Source organism: Aspergillus steynii, assembly GCF_002849105.1.
Source record: "Aspergillus steynii IBT 23096 chromosome Unknown P170scaffold_7, whole genome shotgun sequence".
Lineage (NCBI taxonomy): Eukaryota > Fungi > Ascomycota > Eurotiomycetes > Eurotiales > Aspergillaceae > Aspergillus > Aspergillus steynii.
The window spans coordinates 2,409,638-2,425,174 of NW_020194404.1; the positions used below are offsets into that span (position 1 = coordinate 2,409,638).

At 52.2% G+C, this 15,537-nt stretch overlaps 6 protein-coding genes across 6 annotated transcripts; 5 read left to right on the plus strand and 1 right to left on the minus strand.

The window, feature by feature from the left end:
* P170DRAFT_260931 (uncharacterized protein) lies at positions 1 to 1,588 on the plus strand. The gene has a single exon (XM_024843074.1). It carries the CDS (start codon positions 479 to 481, stop codon positions 1,334 to 1,336), a length of 858 nt encoding a protein of 285 aa, XP_024701423.1. The 5' UTR covers positions 1 to 478; the 3' UTR covers positions 1,337 to 1,588.
* P170DRAFT_260932 (uncharacterized protein) lies at positions 1,589 to 2,515 on the plus strand. The gene has a single exon (XM_024843075.1). It carries the CDS (start codon positions 1,841 to 1,843, stop codon positions 2,447 to 2,449), a length of 609 nt encoding a protein of 202 aa, XP_024701424.1. The 5' UTR covers positions 1,589 to 1,840; the 3' UTR covers positions 2,450 to 2,515.
* Positions 2,516 to 6,191: 3,676 nt separating this feature from the next.
* P170DRAFT_429266 (amidohydrolase family protein) lies at positions 6,192 to 7,283 on the minus strand (the record flags this gene model as incomplete). The annotated part of the gene is made up of 2 exons (XM_024847882.1): positions 6,192 to 6,906; positions 6,982 to 7,283. 2 exons carry the CDS (start codon positions 7,281 to 7,283, stop codon positions 6,192 to 6,194), a joined length of 1,017 nt encoding a protein of 338 aa, XP_024701425.1.
* A 919-nt stretch (positions 7,284 to 8,202) lies between these two features.
* On the plus strand, positions 8,203 to 9,012 carry P170DRAFT_439798 (uncharacterized protein). Its single transcript, XM_024849924.1, has one exon. It carries the CDS (start codon positions 8,340 to 8,342, stop codon positions 8,979 to 8,981), a length of 642 nt encoding a protein of 213 aa, XP_024701426.1. The 5' UTR covers positions 8,203 to 8,339; the 3' UTR covers positions 8,982 to 9,012.
* A 1,663-nt stretch (positions 9,013 to 10,675) lies between these two features.
* Positions 10,676 to 12,754, plus strand: P170DRAFT_364807 (MFS sugar transporter; the record flags this gene model as incomplete). The annotated part of the gene is made up of 3 exons (XM_024844663.1): positions 10,676 to 11,099; positions 11,171 to 11,941; positions 12,042 to 12,754. The coding sequence occupies 3 exons, from the start codon at positions 10,676 to 10,678 to the stop codon at positions 12,752 to 12,754; spliced, it is 1,908 nt and encodes a 635-aa protein (XP_024701427.1).
* An 815-nt stretch (positions 12,755 to 13,569) lies between these two features.
* P170DRAFT_261466 (RNA-binding domain-containing protein) lies at positions 13,570 to 15,229 on the plus strand. The gene is made up of 5 exons (XM_024843077.1): positions 13,570 to 13,733; positions 13,813 to 13,907; positions 14,029 to 14,302; positions 14,378 to 14,803; positions 14,858 to 15,229. Exons 2-5 carry the CDS (start codon positions 13,868 to 13,870, stop codon positions 15,117 to 15,119), a joined length of 1,002 nt encoding a protein of 333 aa, XP_024701428.1. The 5' UTR covers positions 13,570 to 13,733; positions 13,813 to 13,867; the 3' UTR covers positions 15,120 to 15,229.
* Positions 15,230 to 15,537: the final 308 nt, after the last annotated feature.

Here is a 15,537-nt window from a genome sequence, read left to right on the forward strand (position 1 = left end):
CTGGTAGTAACGCTGTATACTATACGTTTTAGGAGCTGGCTACCGTACCTACCTACCTAGTAGGTACCAAGAAACCTGACATAAATCACTATACCATACTCCCACGGACCCGGGTCCCACGCCGTACACAAAGTGAACACAATATAGATTTTTGACCGCACCCCAGACAGAACAAATTTCAGAACGAAGCATTTATCTCCAAACTTCATTATGTGTTTCGGACATTTTAAATATCTACGCAGGTCAATTATTCCCTATACTGCGTGTTATCTCCACACATATCATGGTTCCTGCCTAGTAGGTTTTCGTAGTAACGAACGCACCTTCCTCATGTAGAGTGTTCCAAGCCAGTAAGCAAAAGTTCTTCGCCCGTCGCGAGTCGTAGACGTTTCTAGGAGCACATCCAAGTCATCGAGTTCACGTTAATACTTGCCCTTTTTCATTTCAAGCACTCTTTTCCCCTTACCACTGAGTCCCAATGGCGCGACGAGTGGTGGACAAGTCTTTGCTCAACTTGGTCGACTGGGCTTTACGGACCCTGAAGCATCGCGGCTTCGTGGATCCGAAGGAGATCCAGAAGAGGGAAGATGAGGCCAAGGAAATAGTGGCAAGGAACGAGAACGAGGTGACGGAAGGCCGAGTCCAGCATTTCACGCTGTCGACTATCACCACCCAAGATTTGCGGGAGATCTTCGGGCTTAGGCCTAAGAAGGGTGGGCCGCACTGGATGGCACCTCTGGCAATCATGCCAACCTCTCTACACACCGCGCTCGAAAGAACCGACAGGGTTATGAGGGGGTCCCGACGCAACGAGGCGCTAGTCCGTGCTCGGCTCAATCATTTCCTAGTTCATTCTCTCGACGCCGTGCACCTTCGGCTGCCGGCTGACCATCATCTTGCCTTGGCAATGGAGCGTCAGCTCGAGACAGTCAAGGGCCCGGTTCGAGTATCGGGATGCGCCGATTATACCGCATGGTATAAGGACCGAGATAAGCCAGAAAACAATGTGGTGATTGTTGAAGCCAAGGCCGATAACCCTGGGCAAGGGAAATCGCAGATCCTTGGTGCAATGGCTATCGTATCCGTGCTCAGAGAGAAGGAAGGAAAGTCCAATGTTGTTTACGGCATCTTGTCGGATAGCGACGAATTTTTCTTCTACCGCCTCGAGGATATGACTTACATCACTTGGCACAGAATTTGGGAGAGCGGCGAGGAAGACCAGCATGCCATTGTTGGTGCCCTGCAAACCATATTTTCTGAGGCCAGTACGATGATTTCCCCCAGTGTATCTCTCGAGGCCGGCCAGCCGATGGACTTGGATGCCCAGGCTTCTTAGTCGGGTGCAACTGTTCTTCATATGGTCGCGACCTTGGACATGTCGTTAAAAGGTCCCCCTGTGCCTACTGACCAGGCCAGGTGTCTTGTGGGAGAAGGGAAGAAAATACCTGATCCCGGTAGGGGCTTACTCCATTCGTGGAGTTTGGAAGCCACCCTTTGTGGCCTGACACACCCAAAGGAACCTACCACCGTAGCGGAACAGCAAACCGCGTTACCAAACTCCAAAGGAAAATGTCGAAAACCGGGTGGCTCTGACACGGCCGCTGGCAACTCCTGGACTTGACACACGCCGGAGTTGTGGATCTGGATCTGCCGTTGGATGATCCTGGTCCACTCCCCTTAGGGGACCCCGACTTGTTCACACCCATGTGCGCCTAGGCGCTGCGGTGTCGGGGATCAGTAACTTTTTTTCGCCTTTGTCGTTTTTTCTTTCGAGTCCTACCTCCGACATATCCACATTGCGAAAAGTGAAGCCAACGTGAACAGCCTCTGCAACAACATCATGCGAGGCGCATTCTTCGAACACAATTTTTTGTCCTTCCTCCTGGCAAAGTTATCCAGCTCTTCTATTTGCAAAATCCTGTGTCCTGGCGAATCAATCTGCTCGCCTTCAGCAGCCTCTGCGACAACATCAACCAAAGTCACGCGAGGCGCGCTCTTCAAGCGCAATTTCTTGTCCTGTGTCCTGGCGATTCAATCTGCTCGCCCTCAACAGCCTCTGCGACAACGTCATCCAAGACAACGCGAAGCGTGTTCTTCAAACACAATTTCTTCTGTGTCCTTCTTGCAAAGTCAGTCAATCATACAAGTCCACTCTTTGCAAAAACCGGTGTCCTGGCGATTCAATCTACTCGCCCTCAACAGCCTCTGCGACAACGTCACCCAAGACAACGCGAGGCGCGTTCCTTCAAACACAATTTCGTGTCCTGTGTCTTTTCGCAAAATCATCCAGTTATTTTTGCGAGACCCTGTGTCCCGGCGATTAAACCCGCCTACCGTGTCTTTCGATCTGTCCTTCGAGCTTTCGCGATCTCTGCCGCATCTAAGGCCGCACCACACAATGTCCTTTCACCGGCCTGCCCTTGCGTGTCAGCACTCACCTTCCAATTAAGCGATCGCCCAGCCGTTCCATGACGGACAGTTTACGGTGTCTTGCCTGACTTCTATTGTCCGGTGCCTTCATTAGCACCCAAGAACCAAACTTCTGGCGTACGGAAACCCAAACGCCTACCTTGAAATTTCTTCATGCCCCGTCCGATTGATATCTTCCAACACAACATGACTGGAATCGAGATCCGGATTGTTTCCCCGACATGCTGTACATCGGCGTCGGGAAGCGTGGACGCAATCGTCCAGCGTCTTCCAAACTCGGGTCGCGTGACATCGCCCAGCGGTTACCTGATGCCGTCACGCGATTTGCCATGTGATTCGGCTGGCCTCCATCTCAATGAGGTCTGAGACTCTTCACCACGCCCCAACTTATTCGGGCCATCTCTTCACTTCCCATCACTCACCACGATAGGGAGCATTCTGTCCAGTGTCCTGTTCGACAGTAATTCAACATTGCTTGGTCACCCCTGACCTGCACCGAGGCACCCAGTCCTTCCTCTCCGTTGCTCAATGCGTTTCTTTCCTTTTCGAAATCTAGCCAGAGGGACCAGGGCCTCCTTCGCGGGACACTAGAAGACAAGGTAGTGGAAATTCCTATCCCTACCCCATCGGACAACAGCCCTGTTCCTATTCAGAAAATCAGGTCTTCGTTGCCAAAACAAAGACAATGTCTTTTGGGTGTTTTGCTCCGGTGCCGGAACAAGAATTTCGAGTGCAGCTCCTCGCTCCTCAGATCGTCTACAAAACCACAATTCTTACGGTGAGGCGAATTATGTCCGGCCCTTGAAGCGAAAACCCTCCCATGCCGGCAATCACTGGCTTTCAAGACAATGCGAGGTACTCCACCTTCAATCAAGATGTCCATTGTCTTGCTTACTGCTGTAACTGCCTGGTCTTCGCCATCCTGCATGATCATATCTCCGTGCTCCATCAACACCCAAAGGCTAGTGGAGCTCCTGGATGGCTTTGAGAAGCAGACGCCCTGGTTACATCCACATGTTTCTACCGGCACAATTGGCACAATTTCGGCCAGCATACCTGCAACTCGGGAGACCTAGAATGACCATTCAGCATGATACAAAATGAGCAAATCATCCCCACGATAGCAGGCCACACATAAATTCGGTCCAGGCTCTGTGGCAATTTCAACTAGGCAGTGGGAATACCTTGCACAAAGAGCAGTCGCCTTATTTGCCAGTTGCTCATGAGCCCCTCTATCGAATTGTTGGTTGGATCGATGACGAACTTTCATCCAAAAGACGATTCTCAGTTGTTCGTCTCAGAAAGTCACTTCTCCGCCATTCTGATTCAATTAGCTTGGACCATACCAGCGATGTGGATAACGCCGGTACTATATCCAATGCTTCCGAGAAATTCCCGCACGAGCAGGTGCGAAACGTCACCAAGTCAAAGCTATGGATTGTGGCACAAAGGTCAAGGGGCATACGCCGAGAACTACACGATCCCCCGGGTAGGTTCTTTATACTCTCATTCTAATGATCATGGCTAATCAATCGTATCAGGTCTACTCGCAGTGGCTTATATCACAGAGAAATCGACTAATTGGCCCGGATAGCAGTCGCAAGACCTTGCCTTCCACCTTGAATATTCTGACAAACAAATCCTGACGTGTCTCCGCCATTTTGGTAACTGTTCAAACCATTGGTTGGTGTGGGTAAACGTTTCGGGGAGAATGGAACGACGAGTGATCGGTTCGGCGAGATGCTGATTGAAATCTCATCACGGTAACACTCGCAAGAGACCTGGGATAAACGGTCGACTCCGCTCTCGCGTCCCTTGAAAATGAATCATTCCACGATGCCTTACAGGAGGCTAGCTTCTGTCCTCGACAGGCTTCTCAGCATCTTCTATGTTGGTCAGTTTAGACTCAAAGCTCTTTCTTGGCCGAGAACATCGCTCATCCAGTCTTCTCATCTGCTAGGTCTGACTACTTCTTTCTCCTGCGGTGTCAAATGATCAACAACTTCCACCAAGGTATGTCGGTGCTCTAATATCTTTGGGCGACCGTATCTGCAAGTCTGAATGTTTGGTGATGAGCCTCCGTTCGCCTATAAGGAAGCTGCTCGCTTTTCCTGAACCCAGTCCTGCTAGTTTGATCGAAAAGCAAGAAATACCATTTCACATTCTAGTCTGCCAACACCTGACTCCCATTGACGCCGATTAATCAAAGCCTTTGAACAGCATTTGGGCAAAGAGACTTGATAGAGGCGCTTGACACAGCTCTACACGATGTTTGGTGGTTAGCGACTCGGGATTTGACCATTTCCCATCGAAAACAAGCTACCTCTCTCCGAATGCTCTACGGGAAAAGTCATACCGACCGAGACAAACCAAGAAGGTGGTTTGACGAACACCTTTGATCTGATGCCCCCAAATGGCGATTGGATGGCAGCTCAAGTGCTCAAGGAGGCCTTTCTTGGTAAGCCAGACATCCTCGGGACAATCAGTAGAATCTAACGAGGACTAGTTCAAGACTTAGAGCTCGCGAGATGTGACCATAGGCTTTATGGCAGCCTTTCACAACTTGGTATAGCCAGACCCGATGCTAGACAGGACCAGTCCCTTGCGAGATGAGGTCACAGTGAGCTCAACTGAAATGAAATAAATGGAACTGGAGCACTTCTCTCACCCAGAAATTTGTGTTGTATGATATTCTGTGTATCCCTGTCGCTCTTTACAATCACTAGCGACCGGTCGAGCCCTGGACCCTGAACTCTCCAAGGGAAAGATGGAGATGACTCTCCTCTCTGGTATGCTCGGCTATCCCCATAGATTCAGTGCGGATATCTTACCATGGGAAAAGCGGCGGTGTTTATCTCAACGACCCACTTCAAGATCTCAATACCTTTGTTGATGAAACCTGCTTTTACAGCATGCCGGCGATGCATGTCTACAAATCCTCCTATTCAGCATGGCCCTTCGCAATGCCTCCGAGGTTATTTCCGCCGGCTAGGAGACGGAGCTGAAAGGTGAGCCATAGGAACAGCGGCTCTCACTTGTGATTACTTGTCTCGAGCTTTTACTAAGTTTTACTAGGAGTGATTACAGCAATGACCGGCGCCGAGGAGCAACCTGATATACTAGTACCATTTCCGCCCAGGAGTTCAGAGGAAATGCTAGTAACAAAGCTTTCTTTTCTACCGCCTCGAGAATATGGCCGGAAGAAGACTTGGAAACGGTGACAGGTGCTTTGTTGTGTGATGGCACAATATCAAGCAGAAGGCCAGACGGCAGACGTCCGAGGTTTTAGGTGTTGTTTTCGTTTTTCTCTGTCTGCGATTATTCTTTTCCCTGTATCTTCTCCTGAATTGTGTCTTAGAATCGAAACTTTCTCCGAGGCTCCTGCCTCAGCTCATATTATTCCTAGATAGACCCATGTACGATAGTTGACCTCGAGCAGTTTACATAAATTTGATTATTTGATCAATCGCCCGACTTCTTTGATTATCACCGTGCGAATTCATAGTCAGCTGCATCATGTGGCGTGACAGGTCGATTTCTAGATAGACAAAACGCAGTGAAGACTGGTACTGAATACAAAATTATCTTGTGTCTTCAATTCATTTCTTTGATCATGTATCATTTGTGGGCCAGATGTAACCGGCGAGAATACCTACTTCACATTTCCTAGCCAGACAGGCTAATCAATACACGAAGTCTCCACAACTATCAGCTTTCATTGCATTATCTCCCAAATAACCCAATTATTTCAAACAAACCAATCAAGCTGTGCTATCATGATACGGCCCCAACTTAAACAACCTCTTCGCATTCTCACGCCCAATCTTCAACCGATCCGTGCCATTCAACTCCGCATGATCAAACCACTCACAGGCATCCCCGAACGTCTCGAACGGATAATCAATGGAGAAGAGAATACGATCGGCGCCGACCTCCGCCATGCAGAAGTTCAGCGTCGTGGTGGAGAAATGCCCCGACGTCGTGATCCAGATATTCTCGGCGAAATACTCCCGAATCGTCTTCTTGCACGTCTCCGCCAGTCCCAGCAGCTTCTTGCGGTCCTCGAACCAGTGGTTGATCCGCCACATGTCGAACGGCACATGCTCGCCCAGATGGCCCATGATGACCTGCAGTTTCGGGTGCCGGTCGAATACCCCGTTCGTCACCATCCCCAGCACGTGCAGGCTGACGCCGTGCGCGAAGCTCAACGGCGGCCCCACGAGCCATTTGCGGTCGGCCCAGAGCTTCTCGTAGATCGTGCCGGTGGGGTTCCGTGGGTGCAGGTAGAACGGCACGTCGAGGTCGGCGCACGTTTGCCAGAATATGTCCCACGAGGCGTTGTCGTAGAAGATGAGGTCGTCGCCGTCGGGGCCGGCTCGCTGTGTGTCGTTCACTAGGGCGCCTTTGAAGCCGTATTTTTCGACGCAGCGGCAGAGCTCGGACGCTGCTTCTTGGGGGTTGTGCATGGATAGCGTGCTGGATGTTATCAGCCCGACTCGTTCAGATCAAAACTCCCTTCAATAGGAAGCACAATAAGGGGTGAAAGCTTACGCAAAAGCTCCGAACCTCGTCGGATTCGCCTGCACCTGCTCCGCGATATAGTCATTGATCTCAACCGCCAGGGCCTGCGCCTCCACCGGGTCCCAGATATCCTGGACTCCGGGGGCTGTGTACGAGAGAATCTGGTAGCCGACGCCGTGCTTGTCGGCGTGCTGAATGCGGATCTTGTTGATGTCGGTGATCTCTTTGACGTGGGTTTCGACGTCGGTGGAGAACAGGCCGGCCCACCAGCGAGTCTTCTCTTCGAAGCGAGGCAGCGCGAAGGCTTCTTCGAGGGCGATTTTGCCGAGCATGATTATTTACAAGGAGTTGATATATTTGGGTACGGAGTTAGGATTTCAGGGATAATAGGATTAGGAATGGGATGTGATGAGGGGACAGGTTCCCCGGCTTTATAGAGGTCGAGTTGCTTCCCCGGGAATGCGGAGAAGTGCGCGGCCCGCTGTCATGATGGATCGACTATCAGACGACGAGAATGGATGGTTGATCCACGGTTTGACCTGCAGATCCGATCGGATGGTTCGTTCCGTCGGATGGCGAAGTGAGGGGACGCTTATAGTCGGGGGATTTGGTTGTTCGAGACATCCGACGCTTGGAAACGATCCGATCACCCCGCAGTTGCTATTCGATGGATTTCATTCATAATTCGAGATATACATTTGCATATTAACTCTGTGTGAAGGTTAGTACAGAACAGACTAGCAGGGTAGAGTCACGCGTTGGCTTATATGTTTAATATAATCCCGGAATATACTAGTGATGGATCCCCGCAAATACGCTGCGAACAGAATATGGGGATAAACTTCACGGCAGATGTCCACGAGGCATAGGGCATGTCTAGTCGCCAACAAATTAGAATGATCTCTCTTTCACGAGGATTGGCCCATTGACCGAGTGGAAAGTTCAATATACTTTGTTTCTCGTGACAACGCCATGCAGATGTTCGTGATGGATGCAAGTCTGCACATCGAGATCGAGCACCCGACCAACTCTGCAAACGACTGGCGAGATCCCCGAAGGTTCATTCTTCAGCTGCCTTAGCTTCGGTCAAATATCGGGGAGCGGAGCTTGAATAGAGACATCATTCGCTAAGAGGCCCTTGACCACGACCCCAAGAACGAGCTAACGGCCAAGGTCCGTGTTGAATTAGGATGCGGGTGCTTCTAAGCGAGGAACAGTATACATATAAAACACCATCGATGTTCCAGGGTCTACCATGCCACGACAGCCAGCTGCGACAGAATCATGAAAAGTTCTTCAATATTCACTCTCGCCGGCCTGTTGACGTCGGTCGCCGGCCATGGTTATCTTACCATCCCGTCGAGTAGAACCCGACTAGGATTTGAGGTATGAATTTCGCTTTTTTCCTACCGCATACCCTTCTGATATACCGAATCCAGGCCGGCATCGATACGTGCCCCGAATGTTCGATCCTGGAACCCGTGGCGGCATGGCCAGACCTCGAAGCTGCGCAGGTCGGTCGCTCAGGACCCTGCGGATACAATGCGCGGGTCAGTGTCGACTATAACCAGCCTGGCGATCACTGGGGCAATTCTGTCGTCGCGACGTACACTGCCGGGGATACTATCGACGTCGAATGGTGTGTTGATCACAACGGTGACCATGGCGGCATGTTCACCTACGGGATCTGCGCCAACCAAACGCTCGTCGACCTCTTCCTGGACCCGGACTATCTGCCCACAAACGACGAGAAGCAAGCAGCCGAGGATTGCTTCCTGGATGGCGAGCTGAAATGCACTGACGTTTCGGGCCAGTCTTGCGGATATAACCCCGACTGCTCATCGGGTGAGCCCTGCCAACGGAATGACTGGTTTACCTGCAATGCCTTCAACGCCGATTCGAACCGCGGCTGTCAGGGTGTTGATGGAGCTGCGCTGAACTCGTGCAAGACCACAATTGCTGGTGGATATACCGTGACCAAGAAGATCAAGGTAGATGGATACGTGCCCTTCAGTTTGAACGTCCCCTAATGCACCTATCAATGTCTAGCTCCCGAACTACTCGTCCGAGCATACCCTGCTGCGCTGGAGATGGAACAGCTTCCAGACTGAGCAAATCTATCTGGGATGCGCGGATATCGCTATCACTGGCGGCTCAGGGTCGACCACCACAAAGAGCCCCAGCACTAGCACCACTACCAAAGCATCCAGCACTACAACCTCAACAGGCACCTGCACTGCTGCCACCAGCGTCGCCGTGACCTTCAACGAGCTGGTCACGACGTCGTACGGACAGAATATCTACCTCACCGGCTCGATCAGCCAGCTCGGCTCGTGGTCCAGCTCCTCTGCGATCGCGCTCTCTGCCTCCTCGTATACCTCCTCGAACCCGTTGTGGAAGGCCACGGTGGCTCTGCCGGTCGGAACGACGTTCCAGTACAAGTTCATCAAGAAGGAGTCTGACGGGACGGTGGTGTGGGAGAGCGATCCGAACCGGTCGTACACGGTTCCGACGGGATGTGCGACTGCGGCGGCGGTGACTGCGACGTGGAGATAGACCTGTTGGTATTGGCATGGCTATTATATGCGACCGAGAGTAAAGATGACATTCTGCTGCTGAGAGCTCCACATGTATCGTCTGTTATATTATTGTTGAACTATCATAATCTATGGTAGTTGCAGGTTCCTTGTATTCCTTGTAGGCGAGTCAGTAGACAGCGGCATGTTTATTCTAGAACAACCGTGTAGCCTTCCAGAAAGTTAGAATCGGATTCCAGAAAGGAGGATAAGGAAAGAGAGTTACAGTTATCTATGCTTTCTTATTAATTAGCTGGATCCCGTGATTTTCCCTCTTCTTACTCCAGATTTCTCAGGTACATCTTTCTTTGTTCTCCATCCCAATCCTCACGGAAATAAATACATCAGTCGAGTGAATGCACCCCAGCCCAAGACCAGCCACCTGACTGGTCCTCTTGGCCATGCAAAAATACGAAGCGCAAGGCCTCCTTTGTCTGCATCTCTTCTGGCGCCATGACAGCCCTGTCTTTATGCTGACGGACGCCTCCGCCAATCAGTCTGGTGCTGACTCGGGCAAACACATCCCAGCCCTTCAGGAATCCTCCTGCAGAAGCCTGACTGGCAACTGGAGAAGCAGTTCCGACCCTAGAAAATGGGTGGAATTTTCCATCCGGCCAGTCCACGTCTGATAGCACTGGCCGTCCCGGATGCCTCCGGGGTCGTATTTATTTCTGTCTGTTGCCAGTCAGGTAACGCAACGTCTTCCCTTGGCCTTGCCCGTTGCACCATTCATCGTGAGCTTCCTTGTTCTCGGTGCCTCTGGGTTGGCTCTGCTTCTGGGTCTTTCCTTGGTTCTCCTGGCCCACTAACGTGAATTCGTCCGTACTTCCATCAGGCGACTCGGCACTTCGGTTCTTTGTCGTAGTCTCTCTCCTTTGTTGATGCGCAAACCACCTGGACCCTGGCTGTAACTACTGGACTGTGATCCCTGCTGGGACTTTGCAAGAGGGTGCCTCTGTTGCGCAAATCATTTCTAGTCCCCCCCTCCCCGCTCCTCACATGTCCTGTTGATTCGTGCCGTTCGTCAAGCAGCCCCCCTCGGTTTCCAACCAGTGCTGGTACTTTTACCTGCTTGTGTTACTGTCCATCCAGCCTTGCGCTACCGTGTTCTGTGATCAACTCTACCATATCGGCAATCAACCGTCCAGATGTCTGGCAAGGACGAGATAGGGGTCTTCGGGGACCCAATCCCCGAGCATCACAATGTGGAATACGCCACCGACAAAGAGCACATTCTGCCTCGTCGCATCTTGGGCACTGCCGCCGAACGAGCTAGGCGCAATCTGAATGCTAAGCTGGCCAATCCGCTGGCGGGCTATAGCCATGAGGAACTGCGGAAACAAGGCATCAGCTTTGCCATTACTCACCAGATCGGCGACGAGGAGGATATCCGTGCTTTTGCCATCGGCGCTGTCCTGGCCCAGACACCGGAGAAGGTCACCAATCTTCCTGGCATGACGGCGGAGGAACTGACTGCTTTGCAGAAGGAGTTCACTAGTCGTTGGTCGCAGCCATGGACAATGTACCTGGTGATCATCCTGTGCTCGCTTTCTGCTGCAGTTCAAGGAATGGGTAAGTGATTCGGCCGGACGGTCTGTCCTTGTTCTAGAGTGGCTACTAAAACAGTGGCTTCGGTCTGTTAGATGAAACGGTTGTCAACGGCGCACAGATATTCTACAAGCATCAGTTTGGGATCAGTGGCAACGATTCTCGGTCGAATTGGCTGGTTGGCCTGGTGAACTCCGCTCCCTATCTATGCTGCGCCGTCATCGGTTGCTGGCTGACGGTCCCGTTCAACGCCTGGTTTGGTCGGCGCGGCACCATCTTCATTACCTGTTGCTTTTCTGCACTGGCCTGTCTTTGGCAAGGATTCGTGAACACCTGGTGGCACATGTTCATTTCGCGGTTCGCACTGGGCTTCGGCATCGGTCCCAAGTCTGCCACCGTCCCCGTCTATGCCGCCGAAACAGCTCCGCCAGCAATTCGTGGTGCTTTGGTCATGCAATGGCAGATGTGGACGGCGTTTGGCATCATGTTTGGCTACGCAGCCGACCTTGCCTTCTTCGAAGTACGGGATCAGTCAGGAATCGTCGGCTTGAACTGGCGCCTTATGATGGCATCCGCCATGTTTCCGGCCATCCTGGTTTGCTGTTTCGTTTTCTCCTGTCCCGAGTCGCCGCGTTGGTATATGTCCCGGAATCTTTATGCCAAAGCGTACCAGTCCATGTGTAGTCTACGGCCCACCAAGATCCAGGCTGCCCGGGACATGTACTATATGCACACCTTGCTGGAGGCGGAAAACTCCATGAAGCTTGGTCAGAACAAAATCCTGGAACTGATCGCTGTGCCTCGTAATCGACGGGCCTTGGTTGCCTCCGAGCTTGTCATGTTTCTGCAACAGGTATGTTCGCACAGTTCCCTGATTCTTTGAAACTGCTAACGTGAGATAGTTCTGCGGTATGCCTCAGACATGTCCATCACATCCCATATATCCCCTATACTAACCACGTCCAGGAGTCAACGTGATCGCCTACTACTCCTCCGAAATCTTCCTCGAAACCACCAACCAGCGCAATGCCCTAACCGCCTCCCTCGGCTGGGGTCTGATCAACTGGCTCTTCGCCATCCCCGCCGTCTACACGATCGATACCTTCGGCCGCCGCAACCTCCTCCTCACCACGTTCCCTCTCATGGCCATCGCCATGTTCTTCACGGGCTTCAGCTTCTGGATCCCCCAGGACACCCACAACGCCGCACGACTCGGCTGCATCGCCCTCGGCACCTACCTCTTCGGCGTCGTCTACTCCACCGGCGAAGGCCCCGTCCCCTTCACCTACTCCGCCGAGGCCTACCCCCTGTACGTCCGATCCTACGGCATGGCGCTGGCCACTGCAACCACCTGGCTCTTCAACTGGCTCCTGGCCATCACCTGGCCGTCCCTGCGCAACGCGTTCACCCCGCAGGGCGCCTTCAGCTGGTACGCCGGATGGAATATCGTCGGCTGGTGGCTCATCCTGATGCTGCTGCCCGAAACGAAGGGCAAGACGCTCGAGGAGCTCGATCAGGTGTTCTCCGTCTCGACGCATTTCCACGCTGCGTATGGACTCCGTCAGATTCCATACTTTGTTAAGAGGTATCTGTTAAGGAAGCCCGTGCAGCCGGAGGTCTTGTATGAAAGGGAAGATCCGTCGGCGGTGCCCCCGGAGGCGGGATTTAATACTCTGTAATTTTCTCTCCTCTTTTCCTCTTGTTTTGTTGATTGCGAGACAGATTGTAGGATCTATTGATCATTTCCTTGTTTCGGTGGGAGGACATAAAATGAGATACGGTGTTGATCTTGATAGCTGGCGTTTTCTAGAGGCAATGAACTCCATGTCTGATACGGTGCGCGCTAACGATGCGATCTCTCAGCGTAGCCAAAAGAATCCAGAAAAATAATTCAAAAAATATCTTTTCATTGTAGAATGTAAAGTTATATAACCCAGATAAAACCACCCGTGCACCTCCAGGCCAGGTCCTGAACACGAAACGTCGGAGTATCTAATATAGGTAGGCAGCCTTGAGACAAGTTAGTCAAAACTCAACCACCAGTGTCATTGTCAAAAACGAGGGTGAAAACTTCGTCAGACAGCAGTTGGAACGATTGTTAATCCGCATGGATAAATGCTCGGAACAGGTCTGTGTGAAATCTTTCTTCTTCATGCGAAGTTGTCGGAGGGAAAAGGGGAGGGAAGGAAAAGTCGAGGGAGCTTACCGATTGATTAGCGATTGAAGGTGAAACTAAGTGGTTAGTTGGGTATGTCGGCAGCTCGAAGGTCATTGGAATCATGAATCCAGGGATCTTCAAGATCTCCAAGGCATGCTCTGCATTCTGCAGACAGGTAGACCGACGGAAGAAGGACGATGGAAGAATTTAAATACCCGGCGGACGAGACTAACCGCCCGGAGCATTCGCTAACGGACCAACCACAGGCGAGAGCGCGGCATCGCGTCGAGTTTGCCTCGTTTGCGCCGTTTGTCGTGTTTTTTTGCGTCCCGCGGCGAAAAAAGTAAATCCGCATTTTTTTACCCGCAAGGAAGGCGAGTCGTTATTCGGTTGTCTTCATTTTTGTGTTCGTGACTTGGCTGGGTTTTTTTCTTCTTGATCTTATTGCTCTCTTGTCTGTCTCTGTGTCTGTTGCTCTTGGGCTGTGGCTCCTCTTTCGGGTAAGTGATTTGCGTGCGGTTTCTACGCCTACGTTTACGGCGATGTAAATCTAGATGCTAACGATTGTGCCTGGCTTAGATTTCCCCACGATTCTTTCCTCGCTTCTTCCCATTAATATTATATATCCGCCAAAATGGTCGACGCTCCCGAGAGTCCTAGGCCGCAGGAACAAAGTGTGTAGGAAACAAAAGAAAAGAAATACAACCTTCGCGGGCTGCTCATATCCGGGGCTGGACCAAATGAAGTGTCGTACAGCGCTGCAAAGAATCGACTAATTCTGGGTTCCTTACTTAGCTCCCGTCAAATCCGGTTTCCAGAATGGTGTCAGAACGACGGGCCGTGCTTTCCACTCCCCCAACTGGCGCGTGAAGCGTGAGGAGAGCCCTAGCGGCCAGAGTGCCGGCTCGCCGGGCCCCAAGACGAGCACCTCGCGAGTCGCATTCAGCAAACCGAGTCCCCATGTCCCGCAGGCCATCTCCGAGGGCCGACGCCTCTACGTCGGCAACATGCCCTACACGGCCAAGTCGGAAGATGTGCAGGCACTGTTCACGGCCGCCGAGTTCCCAATGTATGACTGAGTGAGAGAAAGAAAAAGAAATCTCGTGCTAGAGGATGGCCCCCCAACTGAGTGTTGCTTTCATAGCGAGCGCATCGATATCGCCATCGACCCCTTTACCGGCCGGAACCCGTCATACTGCTTCGTGGACCTCGAGACGAAGGAATTGGCCGAGCGCGCCATGGTCGAGTTGGACGGTCACGATATGCTGGGCCGTCCCGTCAAGATCAAGCCCGGCGTGGTCAAGTCGCAAAGCGAACGATCTCAGCAGCAGCAGCAACAGCAACAGCAGCCCCGAACGGATGGCTCCCCCCGTGCCCCCAAGACTTCCTCCCCCTTCGGTATGGACCGATGGCGCCGTGACGACAGTGCCCCTGCTCCCCCCGCCGCCCCTGCCCTCCAGCGAACCAACTCGGACCCGAGCCGCCGTCTGTACGTCGGCGGACTGCCGCGCGTGAGCGACCAGGAGACGATCAACAGCAACATCACGAACTTTTTCAAGGGTTTCAACATGTACGTTCTGTCGGCCTTACCGGAGCGTCTGCTGTGATACTGACTGTCCATTAGCGAGAACATTAGCAAACTCTTCAGCCCCCACCCCGCCAAGCGCTTCGAGCCCGGTGACCATTACTACCTGTTCGTCGACTTCGGCACCGTCGACGAGACGCAGGCTGCCATGGAGGCCTTGAATGGCCAGGAGGGACCCTGGGGTGGCAACATCCGGGTGCAGCGAGCCCGTGGCGAGACCTGGAACTCGGAGGAGCGAAAGAGGTGGGCGAGTTCCCGGGAGAACGGGGCTGCACCTGCTGAGGCAGCAGCTGAGGTTTAAAAAGAAACCCGTTTCAATTATTTGCATTTGGGATTAACGGCCATTTGGACACATTTTTTGTTTTGCATATGGAGTCATAACGGAGCAAAAGGACCAAAAAAAGTTTGGAGATTTGGCGAGAGAAGATTTTAATTATTTAAAAGCATAGAGAGATATGACCATGAATCGAGATGATTGCATATTCTTGACCTCCTGGACTATGGATAATAGTTTCTAGAACTAGTCGAACTCCTGGACTAAATTACTTTGTCGATCTTCCGAAGCCGCGAGTTTACCCGACGAAAACGCCCGGGACATCACGTGGTGCGGTGTTTGAAGGCATTCCCTCCCTGTCGCTTTCACGAATTCAATCCCCTGTGCTCCTCGAAAAGCCTCATCTCTGATCGTCAATTCATCTCCCCCTCTGCATCCCCGCCAT